Source organism: Oncorhynchus mykiss, chromosome 8, assembly GCF_013265735.2.
Source record: "Oncorhynchus mykiss isolate Arlee chromosome 8, USDA_OmykA_1.1, whole genome shotgun sequence".
Classification (NCBI taxonomy): domain Eukaryota; kingdom Metazoa; phylum Chordata; class Actinopteri; order Salmoniformes; family Salmonidae; genus Oncorhynchus; species Oncorhynchus mykiss.
In genome coordinates this window covers 42,407,343-42,421,988 of record NC_048572.1, presented here as the reverse complement: position 1 = coordinate 42,421,988, position 14,646 = coordinate 42,407,343, and the positions used below count along the sequence as shown (strand labels likewise).

The 14,646-nt window shown below is 40.9% G+C and overlaps 1 protein-coding gene across 3 annotated transcripts in view; it reads left to right on the top strand.

Annotated features, from left to right (window-relative positions):
• The first annotated feature begins 1,901 nt into the window (after positions 1-1,901).
• The window catches only part of klhl18 (kelch-like family member 18), a 79,406-nt gene continuing 66,661 nt past the window's right edge, over positions 1,902-14,646 (top strand). For 2 of the 3 annotated variants that reach the window (XM_036985479.1, XM_036985478.1), the window contains exons 1-2: positions 1,902-2,122; positions 7,489-7,619. In XM_036985479.1, coding sequence (XP_036841374.1) covers positions 1,988-2,122; positions 7,489-7,619 — 266 coding nt within the window. In that variant the 5' untranslated portion in view covers positions 1,902-1,987. The remainder of the gene's footprint in view (positions 2,123-7,488; positions 7,620-14,646) is intronic. The other variant, XM_036985477.1, reaches the window with a different exon arrangement.

Sequence of the window (14,646 nt, the reverse complement as noted above, 5' to 3'; positions counted from 1 at the left end):
GAAAGCTCTCTACAATCTCAACTATACTCCACCTCTCTTTTCGCTAATGTTTATGTTACCAGGTGACTTTTTATTTGACTTCTAGTCAAAACAGCCCTAATTCTACTTTTCACAGGGAAGCCACTTTAATTACTCTTATCTCTTCCTCCCTTACATCAATTCAACAAATATATTTTAGAATAAAACAAAAGACTCATGAGTTTAGCTATACTTCCTTGTGACCCTGCTCTACCACATAGTTTACATATTGTATCACCACAGAACCCACATATCTAAACCCTTTAGTGATTGTTTGAAATCGGCGAGATACAAAGTTAAACTATTTTTAAACCTCATCTATGCTCTCGCCCATATATACTGCTAATTATAATATGTTACCTAATATCCACTGTCCTTGATTCTCACAAGGCTTATTCAACCCCAAAATCCGCTAAGAAACAGGGTTGATCCATTTCCCACAAGGCAGTCAAGCACCCAAGCTAATTGGCTAAAGTTGGATAGGTAATTTAGCTAACACTATTTCCAGATTTAAACAAGATAATATATCTTCACTCCATTCTACTCACCTCGTAAACCTGGTTAGGTTCTTTACTTGTTTGTTAAAAATGTTGGTGAGTAACTGTGCTGCTGGCAATAATTCAAATTACACTGCTGTTTTCAACTCTCTAGAGACAGCAGGAGCGGTAGAGATACTCTGAATGATCGGCTATGAAAAGCCAACTGACATTTACTCCTGAGGTGCTGACCTGTTGCACCCTCTACAACCACTGTGATTATTATTATTTGACTCTGTTGGTCTCCACCTGGCACAGCAAGAAGAGGACTGGCCATCCCTCATAGCCTGGTTCCTCTCTAGGTTTCTTCCTAGGTTCTGGTGTTTTTAAGGAGTTTTTCCTAGCCACCGTGCTTCTACACCTGCATTGCTTGCTGTTTGGGGTTTTAGGCTGAGTTTCTGTATAAGCACTTTGTGACATCAGCTGATGTAAGAAGGGCTTTATAAATACATTTGATTGATTAATATAACTCACAAGCATAGTGAATATTAGGTTGGAGAAAGGATTGTTTGCTGGTAAAATTGTAAAGTGTTGTCACTGGAGATTTTACATATCAGCAAAAGTTATCTCTGTGTCCCCCTACTCTACAGTCATAATACATGTTTACTGCTAATTAGAGTTTACGCAGTTCTAACATATTCCAAAGGATGGTAGCCTAAAATCCCAATCCTACTATATTGCACTACCCAGAACATTATTTCATGCAAAACATTAATTTGTGGTCTAGGCTACCATCCTTTGGATTATTTTGAAACTGCACAGTGTTCACGGCATGACAAGATCACATTAGTTAGCAGTAATGTGACGAATATCAACATAAGGCTCTTTATTGTCAATCAAATAGTGTACATGGTTTATGAAAACATTGCAACAAAATAACGATTAAAAATACTTTGCCAACAATTTAGTTAATCTAGTTAAGCATTTGCAATTTGTACTTGCTAATAGATTTGTATAAACGTTATTATAACAGCAGTTACGCAATTACCTAACACCATATTATATGGGTTTATTGACCACAATCTACTGAGTTTTTCCAGGTAGAATAGTTCTCTCTACAACCCAATCTGTATCCCATGTACAGTCTATTACAGTGTATTGCATTTGGGCTGAAAATTTGCTGGATTGAATCCCTGAGCAGACAAGGTAAAAATCTGTCGATCTGCCCTTAAGTAAGGCAGTTAACCCCCATACAATTAAGGCGGCCCCCTGCACCTCTCAGATTCAGAGGGGTTTGGATTAAATGCAGAAGACACATTGGCAGTTTTGGAATGCAGGCTTGTATTTTGAAGGTTTCCTTATTACCATACAAGTACACGTCATAATTTGCGTTGCTGGCAGAATACTAGTGGATTGGAGAATATTCCTACTACGGTGTCTCGAGTCGGTCAGTTCCCCATTGTTAGGCGTTTTCATTATTTCCCTTTGCCTCAATGACGATGGGTGATATGATATATGAAGAACTGGAGGATTTGATGCATTTTTCAGTCCACGATTTACCAGGTCGTGGATATGCTGTTATGGAGGAGATCAGAAGGCAAGGGAAACTCTGCGATGTCACCCTGAAGGTATGTGTGGAGTTAGCTTAGTAGCTAGCCAAGCTCACTACAGTAACTTACTTTGAGAAAATAGCCACCCGGCTAACTAGCTATCAATAGAAATATCGGCAAGCTAGCTAAATAACTTTAGCTAGCTAGCTGCAGAGCCTTCTATTTGTACATATAAAGCTCTAGCTTAGGTAAGTTATTGGCTAAGCAGCATAGCTAGCTACTGTAGCTACTGACTGTAAATGTATTAATGTATAAATCGCGATTATCGTGCCAAATAAGTAACGTTAGTTATCTAACACATTTAGCCCTTCCCTTTCAAATGTCATAGTAGTTTTATCCACGATTTGGCCGCCCAACTTGCTAGCAGACTCACCCTACGTCCGGAAGAACCAATAAAAGCTTTAGCCAGAGGGAGTTTAACTTCGTTAGTTATTGGGTTGTAGAGAGAACTACTCTTAGCACCTACTGAAGTCTACGTTAACGTTATTGCCTATGCTGCAAGTTAAACATTTTTTTATGTTGCTGTGATGGCGAAGCAGCACACTAATTGGGTGTACGTTTACCTAAAACGTAAAGATCATCTTCACTTGACTGTTTGTTTTGTGGGAAACTCACCCCTGGTGCCTAGCTAGCTATAGTAATGGCCTCTCAAGCAAGACTTGGCCAACTGCTTACTAACGTATACAATACACAGCCCTTGCCGAATTAGAATAATATAACGTAGCTAGTCAAGTAGGCCTTGCTTTCAGACAACTATCGACTACTGACCATTGTTATCTCAGATTGCGGTATTCTTGAATCAAATTAACATGACTAACCAGCCATTGCCCCTATCTTCACAAACCTCGAGCTGACTGTTAATTGTCCTAAAATCTGTGGCTTTAACACCTGCAGCATCACCTAAACGTTCACATTGCATGTGGTCAGTTGGACTTTTGTCAGTGAACATGGAAACAGCAGTTATATATTCGCTCTTCAGGCCCTCCCACGTGATGCACCTGCCCTATTAATAAGCACCATCATTATGATAAGCTGCAGTGTACTGTCCTGTAGCCTAGATATCTACTGGACCATATTCTGAAGCCCTTGGGAATTTCATCTTTATCTGTAACGCATCACCTCCAGCGAGCCTTCACTCTGGCTTCCATTAGTGCACTTTCTCTTTAACAAGACCTGCACTGCATGCCCTACATGAAGGGGACTTCATGCCTTGACCTTGATATTGGTTAGGCATAACAGTCAGTGCACCCACCTCATGCAAGATGTCTCTTTTGATTTGATAGTTTTTCATATAAAATAAACACACATTTCTCAAATAAGTAGCCCAATGAACAGTGGTGGGAAAAGTACTCAATTGTCATACTTGAGTAAAAGTATACAGTGCCTTGCGAAAGTATTCGGCCCCCTTGAACTTTGCGACCTTTTGCCACATTTCAGGCTTCAAGCATAAAGATATAAAACTGTATTTTATTGTGAAGAATCAACAACAAGTGGGACACAATCATGAAGTGGAACGACATTTATTGGATATTTCAAACTTTTTTAACAAATCAAAAACTGAAAAATTGGGCGTGCAAAATTATTCAGCCCCTTTACTTTCAGTGCAGCAAACTCTCTCCAGAAGTTCAGTGAGGATCTCTGAATGATCCAATGTTGACCTAAATGACTAATGATGATAAATACAATCCACCTGTGTGTAATCAAGTCTCCGTATAAATGCACCTGCACTGTGATAGTCTCAGAGGTCCGTTAAAAGCGCAGAGAGCATCATGAAGAACAAGGAACACACCAGGCAGGTCCGAGATACTGTTGTGAAGAAGTTTAAAGCCGGATTTGGATACAAAAAGATTTCCCAAGCTTTAAACATCCCAAGGAGCACTGCAAGCGATAATATTGAAATGGAAGGAGTATCAGACCACTGCAAATCTACCAAGACCTGCCCGTCCCTCTAAACTTTCAGCTCATACAAGGAGAAGACTGATCAGAGATGCAGCCAAGAGGCCCATGATCACTCTGGATGAACTGCAGAGATCTACAGCTGAGGTGGGAGACTCTGTCCATAGGACAACAATCAGTCGTATATTGCACAAATCTGGCCTTTATGGAAGAGTGGCAAGAAGAAAGCCATTTCTTAAAGATATCCATAAAAACTGTCGTTTAAAGTTTGCCACAAGCCACCTGGGAGACACACCAAACATGTGGAAGAAGGTGCTCTGGTCAGATGAAACCAAAATTGATCTTTTTGGCAACAATGCAAAACGTTATGTTTGGCGTAAAAGCAACACAGCTCTCACCCTGAACACACCATCCCCACTGTCAAACATGGTGGTGGCAGCATCATGGTTTGGGCCTGCTTTTCTTCAGCAGGGACAGGGAAGATGGTTAAAATTGATGGGAAGATGGATGGAGCAAAATACAGGACCATTCTGGAAGAACCTGATGGAGTCTGCAAAAGACCTGAGACTGGGACGGAGATTTGTCTTCCAACAAGACAATGATCCAAAACATAAAGCAAAATCTACAATGGAATGGTTCAAAAATAAACATATCCAGGTGTTAGAATGGCCAAGTCAAAGTCCAGACCTGAATCCAATTGAGAATCTGTGGAAAGAACTGAAAACTGGTCACAAATTCTCTCCATCCAACCTCACTGAGCTCGAGCTGTTTTGCAAGGAGGAATGGGAAAAAATTTCAGTCTCTCGATGTGCAAAACTGATGGAGACATACCCCAAGCGACTTACAGCTGTAATCGCAGAAAAAGGTGGCGCTACAAAGTATTAACTTAAGGGGGCTGAATAATTTTGCACTCCCAATTTTTCAGTTTTTGATTTGTTAAAAAAGTTTGAAATATCCAATAAATGTCGTTCCACTTCATGATTGTGTCCCACTTGTTGTTGATTCTTCACAAAAAAATACAGTTTTATATCTTTATGTTTGAAGCCTGAAATGTGGCAAAAGGTCGCAAAGTTCAAGGGGGCCGAATACTTTCGCAAGGCACTGTATATACACCTTAATACAAAGTTACTAAAGTAAAATTCACTCAGTAAAATACTACTTAAGTAAAAGTCTAAAAGTATTTGGTTCTAAATTTACTTAAGTATCAAAAGTAAATGTAATTGCAAACATTTCGTAAAAGTGTAAATCATTTCAAATTCCTTCTAATAACCAAAGCAGGCGGCACCATTTTCTTGTTTTTAAAATGTATGGATAGCCAGGGGCACTCTCCAACACTCAGACATAATTTACAAAAGGTGCATTTGTGTTTAGTGAGTCTGCCAGATCAGAGGCAGAAGGGATAACCATATTTTGTCTTGATAAGTGCGCGAATTGGACCATTTTCCTGTCCTACTAAGCATTCACAATGTAACGAGTACTTTTAGGTGTCACGCAAAATGTATGGAGTAAAAAGTACAATATTTCCTTAGGGATGTAGTGAAGTAAAAGTTGAAAAATATAAATAGTATAGTACAGATGCCACACAAAATTACTTAAGTAGTACTTTAAAGTATTTTTACTTAAGTACTTCACACCACTGATAATGAATACAATAGGATACAATACAAATGAATACAATAGTCTTATGTTGGTGTCGCCAAGGGGAAAGCAATGGTTAACCATTGCTTTCCCCTTGGCGACACCAACATAAGACTATTGTTCTGATTACAGTTGAAGTCGGAAGTTTACATACACCTTAGCCAAATAAATGTAAACATTTAATCCGAGTAAAAAATCCCTGTCTTAGGTCAGTTAGGGTCAACACTTTATTTTAAGAATGTGAAGTGTCAGAATAATAGTAGAGTGATTTATTTCAGCTTTTATTTCTTTCCTCATTCTCGGTGGTTCAGAAGTTTACATACACTCAATTAGTATTTGGTAGCATTGCTTTTAAATGGTTTAACTTGGGTCAAACATTTCAGGTAGCCTTCCACAAGCTTCCACAATAAGTTAGTGTAACTGAGTCTTTTTTTAGGCCTCCTTGCTCGCACACGCTGTTTCATTTCTGCTCACACATTTTCAATGGGATTGCGGTCAGGGCTTAGTGATGGCCACTCCAGTACCTTGACTTTGTTGTCCTTAAGCCAACTTGTCACAACTTTGGAAGTATGCTTGGGGTCATTGTCAATTTTGAAGACCCATTTGCGACCAAGCTTTAACTTCCTGACTGACATCTTGAGATGTTGCTTCACTATATCCACGTAATTTTCCTACCTCATGACGCCATCTATTTTGTGAAGTGCACCAGTCCCTCCTGCAGCAAAGCACCCCCACACCATGATGCTGCCACCCCAGTGCTTCACATTTGGGATGGTGTTCTTTGGCTTGCAAGCCTCCCCCTTTTTCCTCCAAACATAACGATGGTCATTATGGCCAAACAGTTCTATTTTAGTTGCATCAAACCTGAGGACATTTCTCCAAAAAGTACGATCTTTGTCCCCATGTGCAGTTGCAAACCGTAGTCTGGCTTTTTTTATGGTGGTTTTGGAGCAGTGGCTTCTTCCTTGCTGAGCGGATTTTCAGGTTATGTCGATATAGGACTCGTTTTAATCTAGATATAGATACTTTTGTACCTGTTTCCTCCAACATCTTCACGTGGTCCTTTGCTGTTGTTCTGGGATTGATTTGCACTTTTCGCACCAAGGTACGTTCATCTCTAGGAGACAGAACGCGTCTCCTTCCCTAGCGGTATGACCGCTGCGTGGTCCCATGGTGTTTATAATTGCGTACTATTGTTTGTACAGATTAACGTGGTACCTTCAGGTGTTTAGAAATTGCTCCCAAGGATGAACCAGACTTGTGGTGGTCTACAATTTTTTTTCAGAGGTCTTGGATGATTTCTTTTGATTTTCCCATGATGTCAAGCACTGAGTTTGAAGTTAGGCCTTGAAATGCATACACAGGTACACCTCCAATTGACTCCAATGATGTCAATTAGTCTATCAGAACTTCTAAAGCCATGACATCATTTTCTGGAATTTTCCTAGCTGTTTCAAGGCACAGTCAAATTAGTGTATGTAAACTTCTGACCAACTGGAATTGTTATACAGTTAATTGTAAGTTAAATAATCTGTCTGTAAACAATTGTTAGAAAAATTACTTGTCATGCACAAAGTAGATGTCCTAATCGACTTGCCGAAACTATAGTTTGTCAACAAGAAATTTGTGGAGTGGTTGAAAAACGAGTTTAAATGACTCCATCATAAGTGTATGTAAACTTCCGACTTCAACTGTATTACAATTCTCTCAAATGAATGCACTTGAGGTGGGCTTGATTTCGCTTGGAGTATGCACCCTTTTGATGCTATTCTGTTTGTTCCATTCTACCGTATGGAACATGTATTTGACCCATGTCTGGACTAAATCACTTGCTTGTATCGCCCTTACAGGTTGGAGACCACAAGTTCAGTGCCCACAGGATTGTTCTGGCTGCCTCCATCCCTTACTTCCATGCCATGTTTACGAATGACATGGTAGAGTGCAAGCAAGATGAGATTGTAATGCAAGGGATGGACCCTAGGTAAGGCCTCTATAGCCTACTCACTCAGCAGCACTGAGAGTGGAGGCTGTTATAGCAGCAAAGGGGAAACATCTATTAATGCCCATTTGGAATGAGATGTTCGAGGGGCAGGTGTATTGGCTGGACCAGAAACAGCCCATCACCTTAGCCAATATTAATCATTGTAATAACACATTTAAAATCAGTTACAAAATGTTCAACAAAGTAGGCTAAGTGCTTTTTTTGTAAAATGGACCTGTTTTAAAGATGCACTATGCAGAAATTGCTCCGCCATTTCCTGGTTGCAAAAATTCTAATAGTTCACCTAATTTCAGTCAGTGACAAAACAAGCTAGTATAATGTAGAGAATCATTGCACAATCTAAACCGCTGTGAAATATTGTGTTTTCAGCTGTTTGAAGCTGGTGTACAAAACTGAAAGTAAAAGACGCAAAAACTAAAAGGAAGAACTGGAAGCATAGAAATAGAACATACCTAACACTTTTAAAACTTGCTTTCAATGAGAATGACAGATCTGTAACTTTAAATTTGGTCCGGTCACCCAAAAGTTACATATTGCAGCATTAAGTTGATTCGCTCCGCGAAGCACCTGCAACCCAATGAAAATGCATGCGTACCTGTATGAAACAAGAAATAAAATTGTATTTGTCACCAGTGAAATGCTTACTTACAAGCCCTTAACCAACAATGCAGTTCAAGAAATAGAGTTAAGAAAATATTAACTAAATATGCTAAAGTAAAAAAAATCAGATCTATCAAAAAGTAACATGACATTTACATAACAATAACGAGGCTATATACAGTGGGTACCGAGTCAATGTGCCAGGGTACAAGGTAATTTGTAAAGTGACTATGCATAGATAATATACAGCGAGTAGCAGCAGTGTAAAAACAAAGGGGGGCGGGGGGTTCAATGTAAATAGTCCATGTGGCCATTTGATTAGTTTAGTTGTTCAGCACTCTTATGGATTGGGGGAAGAAGCTGTTAAGGAGCCTTTTGGTCCTAGACTTGGTGCTCTGGTATCGCTTGCTGTGCGGTAGCAGAGAGAACTTGGGTGACTGTAGTCTTTGACAATTTTTAGGTCTTGGATGTCAGGAAGCTTGGCCCCTGTGATGTACTGGGCTGTATTGCCTTCCGGTCAGATGCCGAGCAGTTGCCATACCATGCGGTAATGCAACTGGTCAGGATGCTCTCGATGGTGCAGCTGTAGAACTTCGGGGGGCCCATGCCAAGTTTTTGTCGGTGATCAGGCCTACCATTGTTGTGTCGTCAGCAAATTGAATGATTGTGTTGGAGTTGTGCTTGGCCAAGCAGTCGTAAGTGAACATGGAGTACAGGAGGGGACTAAGCACGCACCCCTGAGGGGCCCCAGTGTTGAGAATCAGCGTGGCAGATGTGTTTTTGCCTACCCTTACCACCAGGATCCAGTTGCAGATGGAGGTGTTTAGTTCCAGGGTCCTTAGCTTTGTGGTCCACTATGTTGTTCTAGTCAATGAATACCATTCTCACATAGGTGTTCCTTTTGTCCAGGTTGGAAAGGGCAGTGTGGAGTGTGACTGCGTCATCTGTGGATCTGTTGAGGCGGTATGCGAATTGGAGTGGGTCTAGGGTTTCTGTCATGATGGTGTTGTGAGCCATCAAAGCACTTCATGGCTACCGACGTGAGTGCTACGGGGAATTAATCATTAATGCAGGTTACCTTCACTATCTTGGGAACAGGGACTATCGTGGTCTGCTTGAAACATGTAGGTATTACAGACTCGGCCAGGGAGAGGTTGAAAATGTCAGTGACGACACATGCCAGTTGGTCTGTGCATGCTTTGGGTACACGTCCTGGTAATCTGTCTGGCCCTGCAGCTTTGTGAATGTTGACCTGTTTAAAGGTCTTGCTCACATTGGCTATGGAGACCGAGATCAGCCAGTCGTCCGGAAAAGCTTGTGCTCTCATGCATGCTTCAGTGTTGCTTGCCTCAAAGCGAGAATACAAGGGAATTGGCTTGTCGGGTAGGCTCGCGTCACTGGGCAGCTCATGACTGGGTTTCCCTTTGTAGTCTGTAAAAGTTTTCAAGCCCAGCCACATCCGACGAGCATGTAGTAGGATTCAACCTTAGTCCTGTATTGACGCTTTGCCTGTGAGGGTTCGTCTGAGGGCATAGCGGGATTTCTTATAGGCGTGCATTAGTGTCCCGCTCCTTGAAAGCCAAAACTCTAGCCTTTAGCTCGGTGCGGATCTTGTCTGTAATCCATGGCTTCTGGTTGGGGTATGTACGTACAGTCACTGTGGGGACGAAGTTGTCGTCGATGCATTTATTGATGAAGCCGGTGACTGAGGGGGATGAATCCTGGAACATATTCCAGTCTGTGCTAGCAAAACAGTCCTGTAGCTTCGCGTTCACGTCATCTGACCACTTCTGTATTGAGTGAGTCACTGGTACTTCCTGCTTTAGTTTTTGCTTGTAAGCAGGAATCAGAAGGATATAATTATGGTCAGATTTTCAAAATGGAGGGCGAGGGATAGCTTTGTATGTTTCTCTGTGTGGAGTAAAGGTGGTCTAGAGTTATTTTTTTCTCTCTCTTTGGTTGCCTGCATTAAAGTCCCCGGCTACTAGGAGAGCCGCATCTGGATCAATATGTTCTTGTTTGCTTATGCCCGTATACAGCTCGTTGAGTGCGGTCTTGAATCCTACGACACCAGCTCTGACGCTCGTCGTATGTGACTGGGCTTGAAAATTATTGTGAACTGTGGTGGTAAATAGATATTATTCGTAGCTGTCTATGTGAACTCTCATGGTAGATTGGTCTACAGCTTATCATGAGGTATTCTATCTCAGGCGGACAATACCTCGAGACTTCTTTAATATTAGACCTCGCGCACCAGCAGTTATTGACAAATAGACACACACCCCCACCCCTCGTCTTACCAGACGTAGCTGCTCTATCGTGCCAAAAAACGAGAAGCCAGCCAGCTCTATATTATCCGTGTCGTTATTCAGCCAAGTCTCAGTGGAACATAAGATATTACCGTTTTTTAATGTCACGTTGGTAGGATAGACTTAATCGTACATGGTTTACTCACTCGCTGACTAATTCTCACAAGGCACCCCCGCCCCCTGTATTTCCATCTTTTCTTCACGCGAATGACGGTGATTTGGGCCTTGTCTCCAGGAAGCAGTATATTTTTCGGACTAATTTAAATAAAATATCTTTACCAGTTCGATGTGAGTAGTCGCTGCTTTGATGTCCAGAAGCTCTTTTCGGTCATAAGAGACGGTAGCAGCAACATTAGGTACAAAATTAGTTTAAAAAATTGCGAAAAAACAAACAAAATGGCAGAGTTGGTCAAGGGCCCGTAAAACAGCAGCCATCCCCTCGGGCGCCATTATAATTATTACAATCCATTCATTAAGTCTCTGGATTCATCTCTTCTTATTTGGGTGGGAACCACCAATAAACCCCAATAAAATGTGTTGTTGCTTGACCACGAGACATTTGCGTTCAGTCTGCATGGTCAATGCAGCACATGCAACAATGTTGATGACAGCGTTGTTGCTTCTTAACTTCTTATGGTATAGGGGACGCTTGCGCCCCACTTGGCCAAAAGCCAGGGAAAATGCAGTGTGGCAAATAAAATAAAAAATATGATATAAAAATCAAACTTTCATTAAATCACACATGTAAGATACTAAATTAAAGCTACACTCGTTGTGAATCCAGCCAACATGTCAGATTTTAAAAAGGATTTTCGGCGAAAGCATAAGAAGCTATTATCTGATGATGGCACAACAGTAAACAAAGAGGGTAGCATATTTCAACCCTGCAGGTGCTACACAAAACGCAGAAATAAAATATAAAACATGCCTTCCCTTTGACAAGCTTCTTTTGTTGGCACTCCAATATGTCCCATTGACATCACAATTGGTCCTTTTGTTGGATTAATTCCGTCCATATATATCCAAAATGTTCATTTATTTGGCGCGTTTGATCCAGAAAAAAACAGCTTCCAAATTGCGCAACGTAATTATAAAATATTTCAGAAGTTGCCTGTAAACTTTGCCAAAACATTTCAAACTACTTTTGTAATGCAACTTTAGGTATTTTTAAACGTTAATAATCGATCAAATTGAAGACGGGTCTATGTATTGTGTTCAATACAGGAAGACAACAAACCAAGCTACTTTTCAAGTCTTGCGCAACTCTCAACAGTGTTACGCAGTTCCTAGATGGCCGTACTACTTCATTGCACAAAGGAATAACCTCAACCAAATTCCAAAGACTGGTGACATCCAGTGGAAGCAGTAGGAACTGAAAACATCGTTTCCCAATGACAACTCCTAAGAAATATCGTTTCCCAATGAGAACTCACTGAACAGAGACCTCCAAATAAAATCTGAACGGTTAGTCCTCGGGGTTTTGCCTGCGACATAAGTTCTGTTATACTCACAGACATGATTCAAACAGTTTTAGAAACTTCAGTGTTTTCTATCCAAATCTACTAATAATATGCATATCTTATATTCTTGGTATGAGTAGCAGGAAAATGAAATTGGGCACGCAAGTTTGAGCTAAATAGTGATAGCCGCTAGCTGATAAGTGCAAATGTAGCTAGATGTACAGCCTGATACCAGTGATGGTGTAGGCCTAAATCCTCATGTTGTTTGTGCAACAGTATCTTCTAAATCAAAGAGGAATAGGTGAAGCTTGAATTGGCTACATGAAAAAACAATGAATGTAGCCAAACATTGTAGGGTCCCCTAGGAAACAATGAGCAACACTTTGGTACCTACCCTGTCACTTTGGTACCTACCCTCATCCGTGGCATTTTAATTCGTTTTCATGTCAACTATTTGATTTATTAATCAAATGGCCTCTGGACAATTACTTTACATACCCCCCATTTGTTTTGTACACTGCTGCTACTTGCTGTTATTATCTATGCATAGTCACTTCACCCCTACCTACATGTACAAATTACCTCAACTCACCTGTACCCCCGCAAACTGACTCGGTACCAGTACTCCCTGTATATAGCCTTGTTATTATTTTTTACTTTTGTTTATTTTGTTAATATTTTCTTAACTCTTCTTTAGGGTTGCACATTTTGGGGAATATTCAGAGGTGGAAACTATTAATACCATTTAAATGTTGATGTTTTTTGCATTCGATAGATTTACAATATCATATGGAGACAGAAACATAAACCTTTTACCTTATCATGAGTAGACATAATTACAAATGATTAAATCCTTCCAATAGAAATAAAAAAAAGATTTAGTTATGAATTTAACTTGAATTACATGAATTGACTTTCACATGAGATGATTTCACTGAACAACAAAAGAAAGGGAATATTGAATGATCCCCATTGATCCATCTCATCTCCCAAAAACATTTTCAACATACATCTGTAAAATAATAGTCGAGAAACTATAGCTTTGTTTGTCTTCAGGCTTCCTTGTCTTCTCCCTGGACCTCCTCAATGTTCACTTCTTGAACATCAGACTCTGAGGCCTCATCTTCACTGTCACTTTCCAACCTGGATGGCTTGTTGTCAGGCTCAAATTTGCCCGGATGGCCACCAATCTTTCAACCTTTGTATTGGTCAGCCTGTTGCGTGCTTTGGTGTGTGTGTTCCCAAACAACGACCGGTTGCACTCTGAGGCGGCTCATGTTGGTATGATTTGGAGGATGATGGAGGCAACAGGGGAAAGAACCTCAGATCCACAAAGTCCCCTTCCACCAGGTCGCTGATGAGATATGTTGGTATTACTGCTATATTGCATCTCCAAATCCCTTGCTTGGAAGTGTACATCGCCAGACTGCCAAGAACCTTGCCCTCATCCAGACCAAGGTGGTGAGACACGGTATTGTTGACACCATAGGCCTCTGCACCAGACATGATGCTCTTGCCAGCGTACTTGGGGTCCAACATGTACGCTGTGGCATGTATGGGCTTCAGGCAAAAGTTTTCACACTTTTTGATGTATTTCAGAACTGCTGTTTCCTCTGCTTGGAGTAACAGTGAAGTGGGCAGGGCAGTATGGATTTCTTCTCTTACATCTGCAAGCAGAGTCTGAACTTCATACAGGATAGCATTGTCTCCCTCAATCCGTGCAATGGCTACTGCTATAGATTTCAGGAGTTTTAAGCTGCTTACCACTCTCTCCCAAAATACATCATCCCTCTTGATGGGGCTGTCCATATCGGCAGACTGTGATATGGCCATTTCTTGGAGAGACTCCTCCCCCTCCAGGAGACTGTCAAGCATGATGACAACACCACTCCAACGGGTGACCTGTTGCACCCTCTACAACCACTGTGATCATTATTATTTGACCCTGCTGGTCATCTATGAATATTTGAACATCTTGGCCATGTTCTGTTATTATCTCCACCCTGCACAGCCAGAAGAGGACTGGCCACCCCTCATAGCCTGGTTCCTCTCTAGGTTTCTTCCTAGGTTTTGGCCTTTCTAGGGAGTTTTTCCTAGCCACTGTGCTTCTACACCTGCATTGCTTGCTGTTTGGGGTTTTAGGCTGGGTTTCTGTACAGCATTTTGTGACATCAGCTGATGTAAGAAGGGCTTTATAAATACATTTGATTGATTGTTGAACTCTTCATCCAGCAAATTAGTAAATAAAGCATGTCTGGTTGGAGGGGTGTATGCTAGGCGAAGAACATTCAGAAATCTCTTCCAATACACATTGTCTGTGAGCATCAGAGTTGAACCAGTTGCATACACAGCTTGAGCAAGACGTTCATCAGCATTTCTCTGACTACGTGAGCGCTGAGGAAACTTTATGCACTTGGCCAGATGATTCTGCATCTTTGTTGCATTCTTCACATATGATTTCGCACAATATTTGCAAATGTACACAGCTTTTCCTTCTACATTAGCTGCAGTGAAATGTCTGCACACATCAGATAGTGCCTGTGGCATTTTCCTGTAAAGATTAGAAGAAAAAAATATATGTAAATACATTTTTAAAAATGAAACGTATGGAAAAAGGTGAATTTACACTCCTCAGTT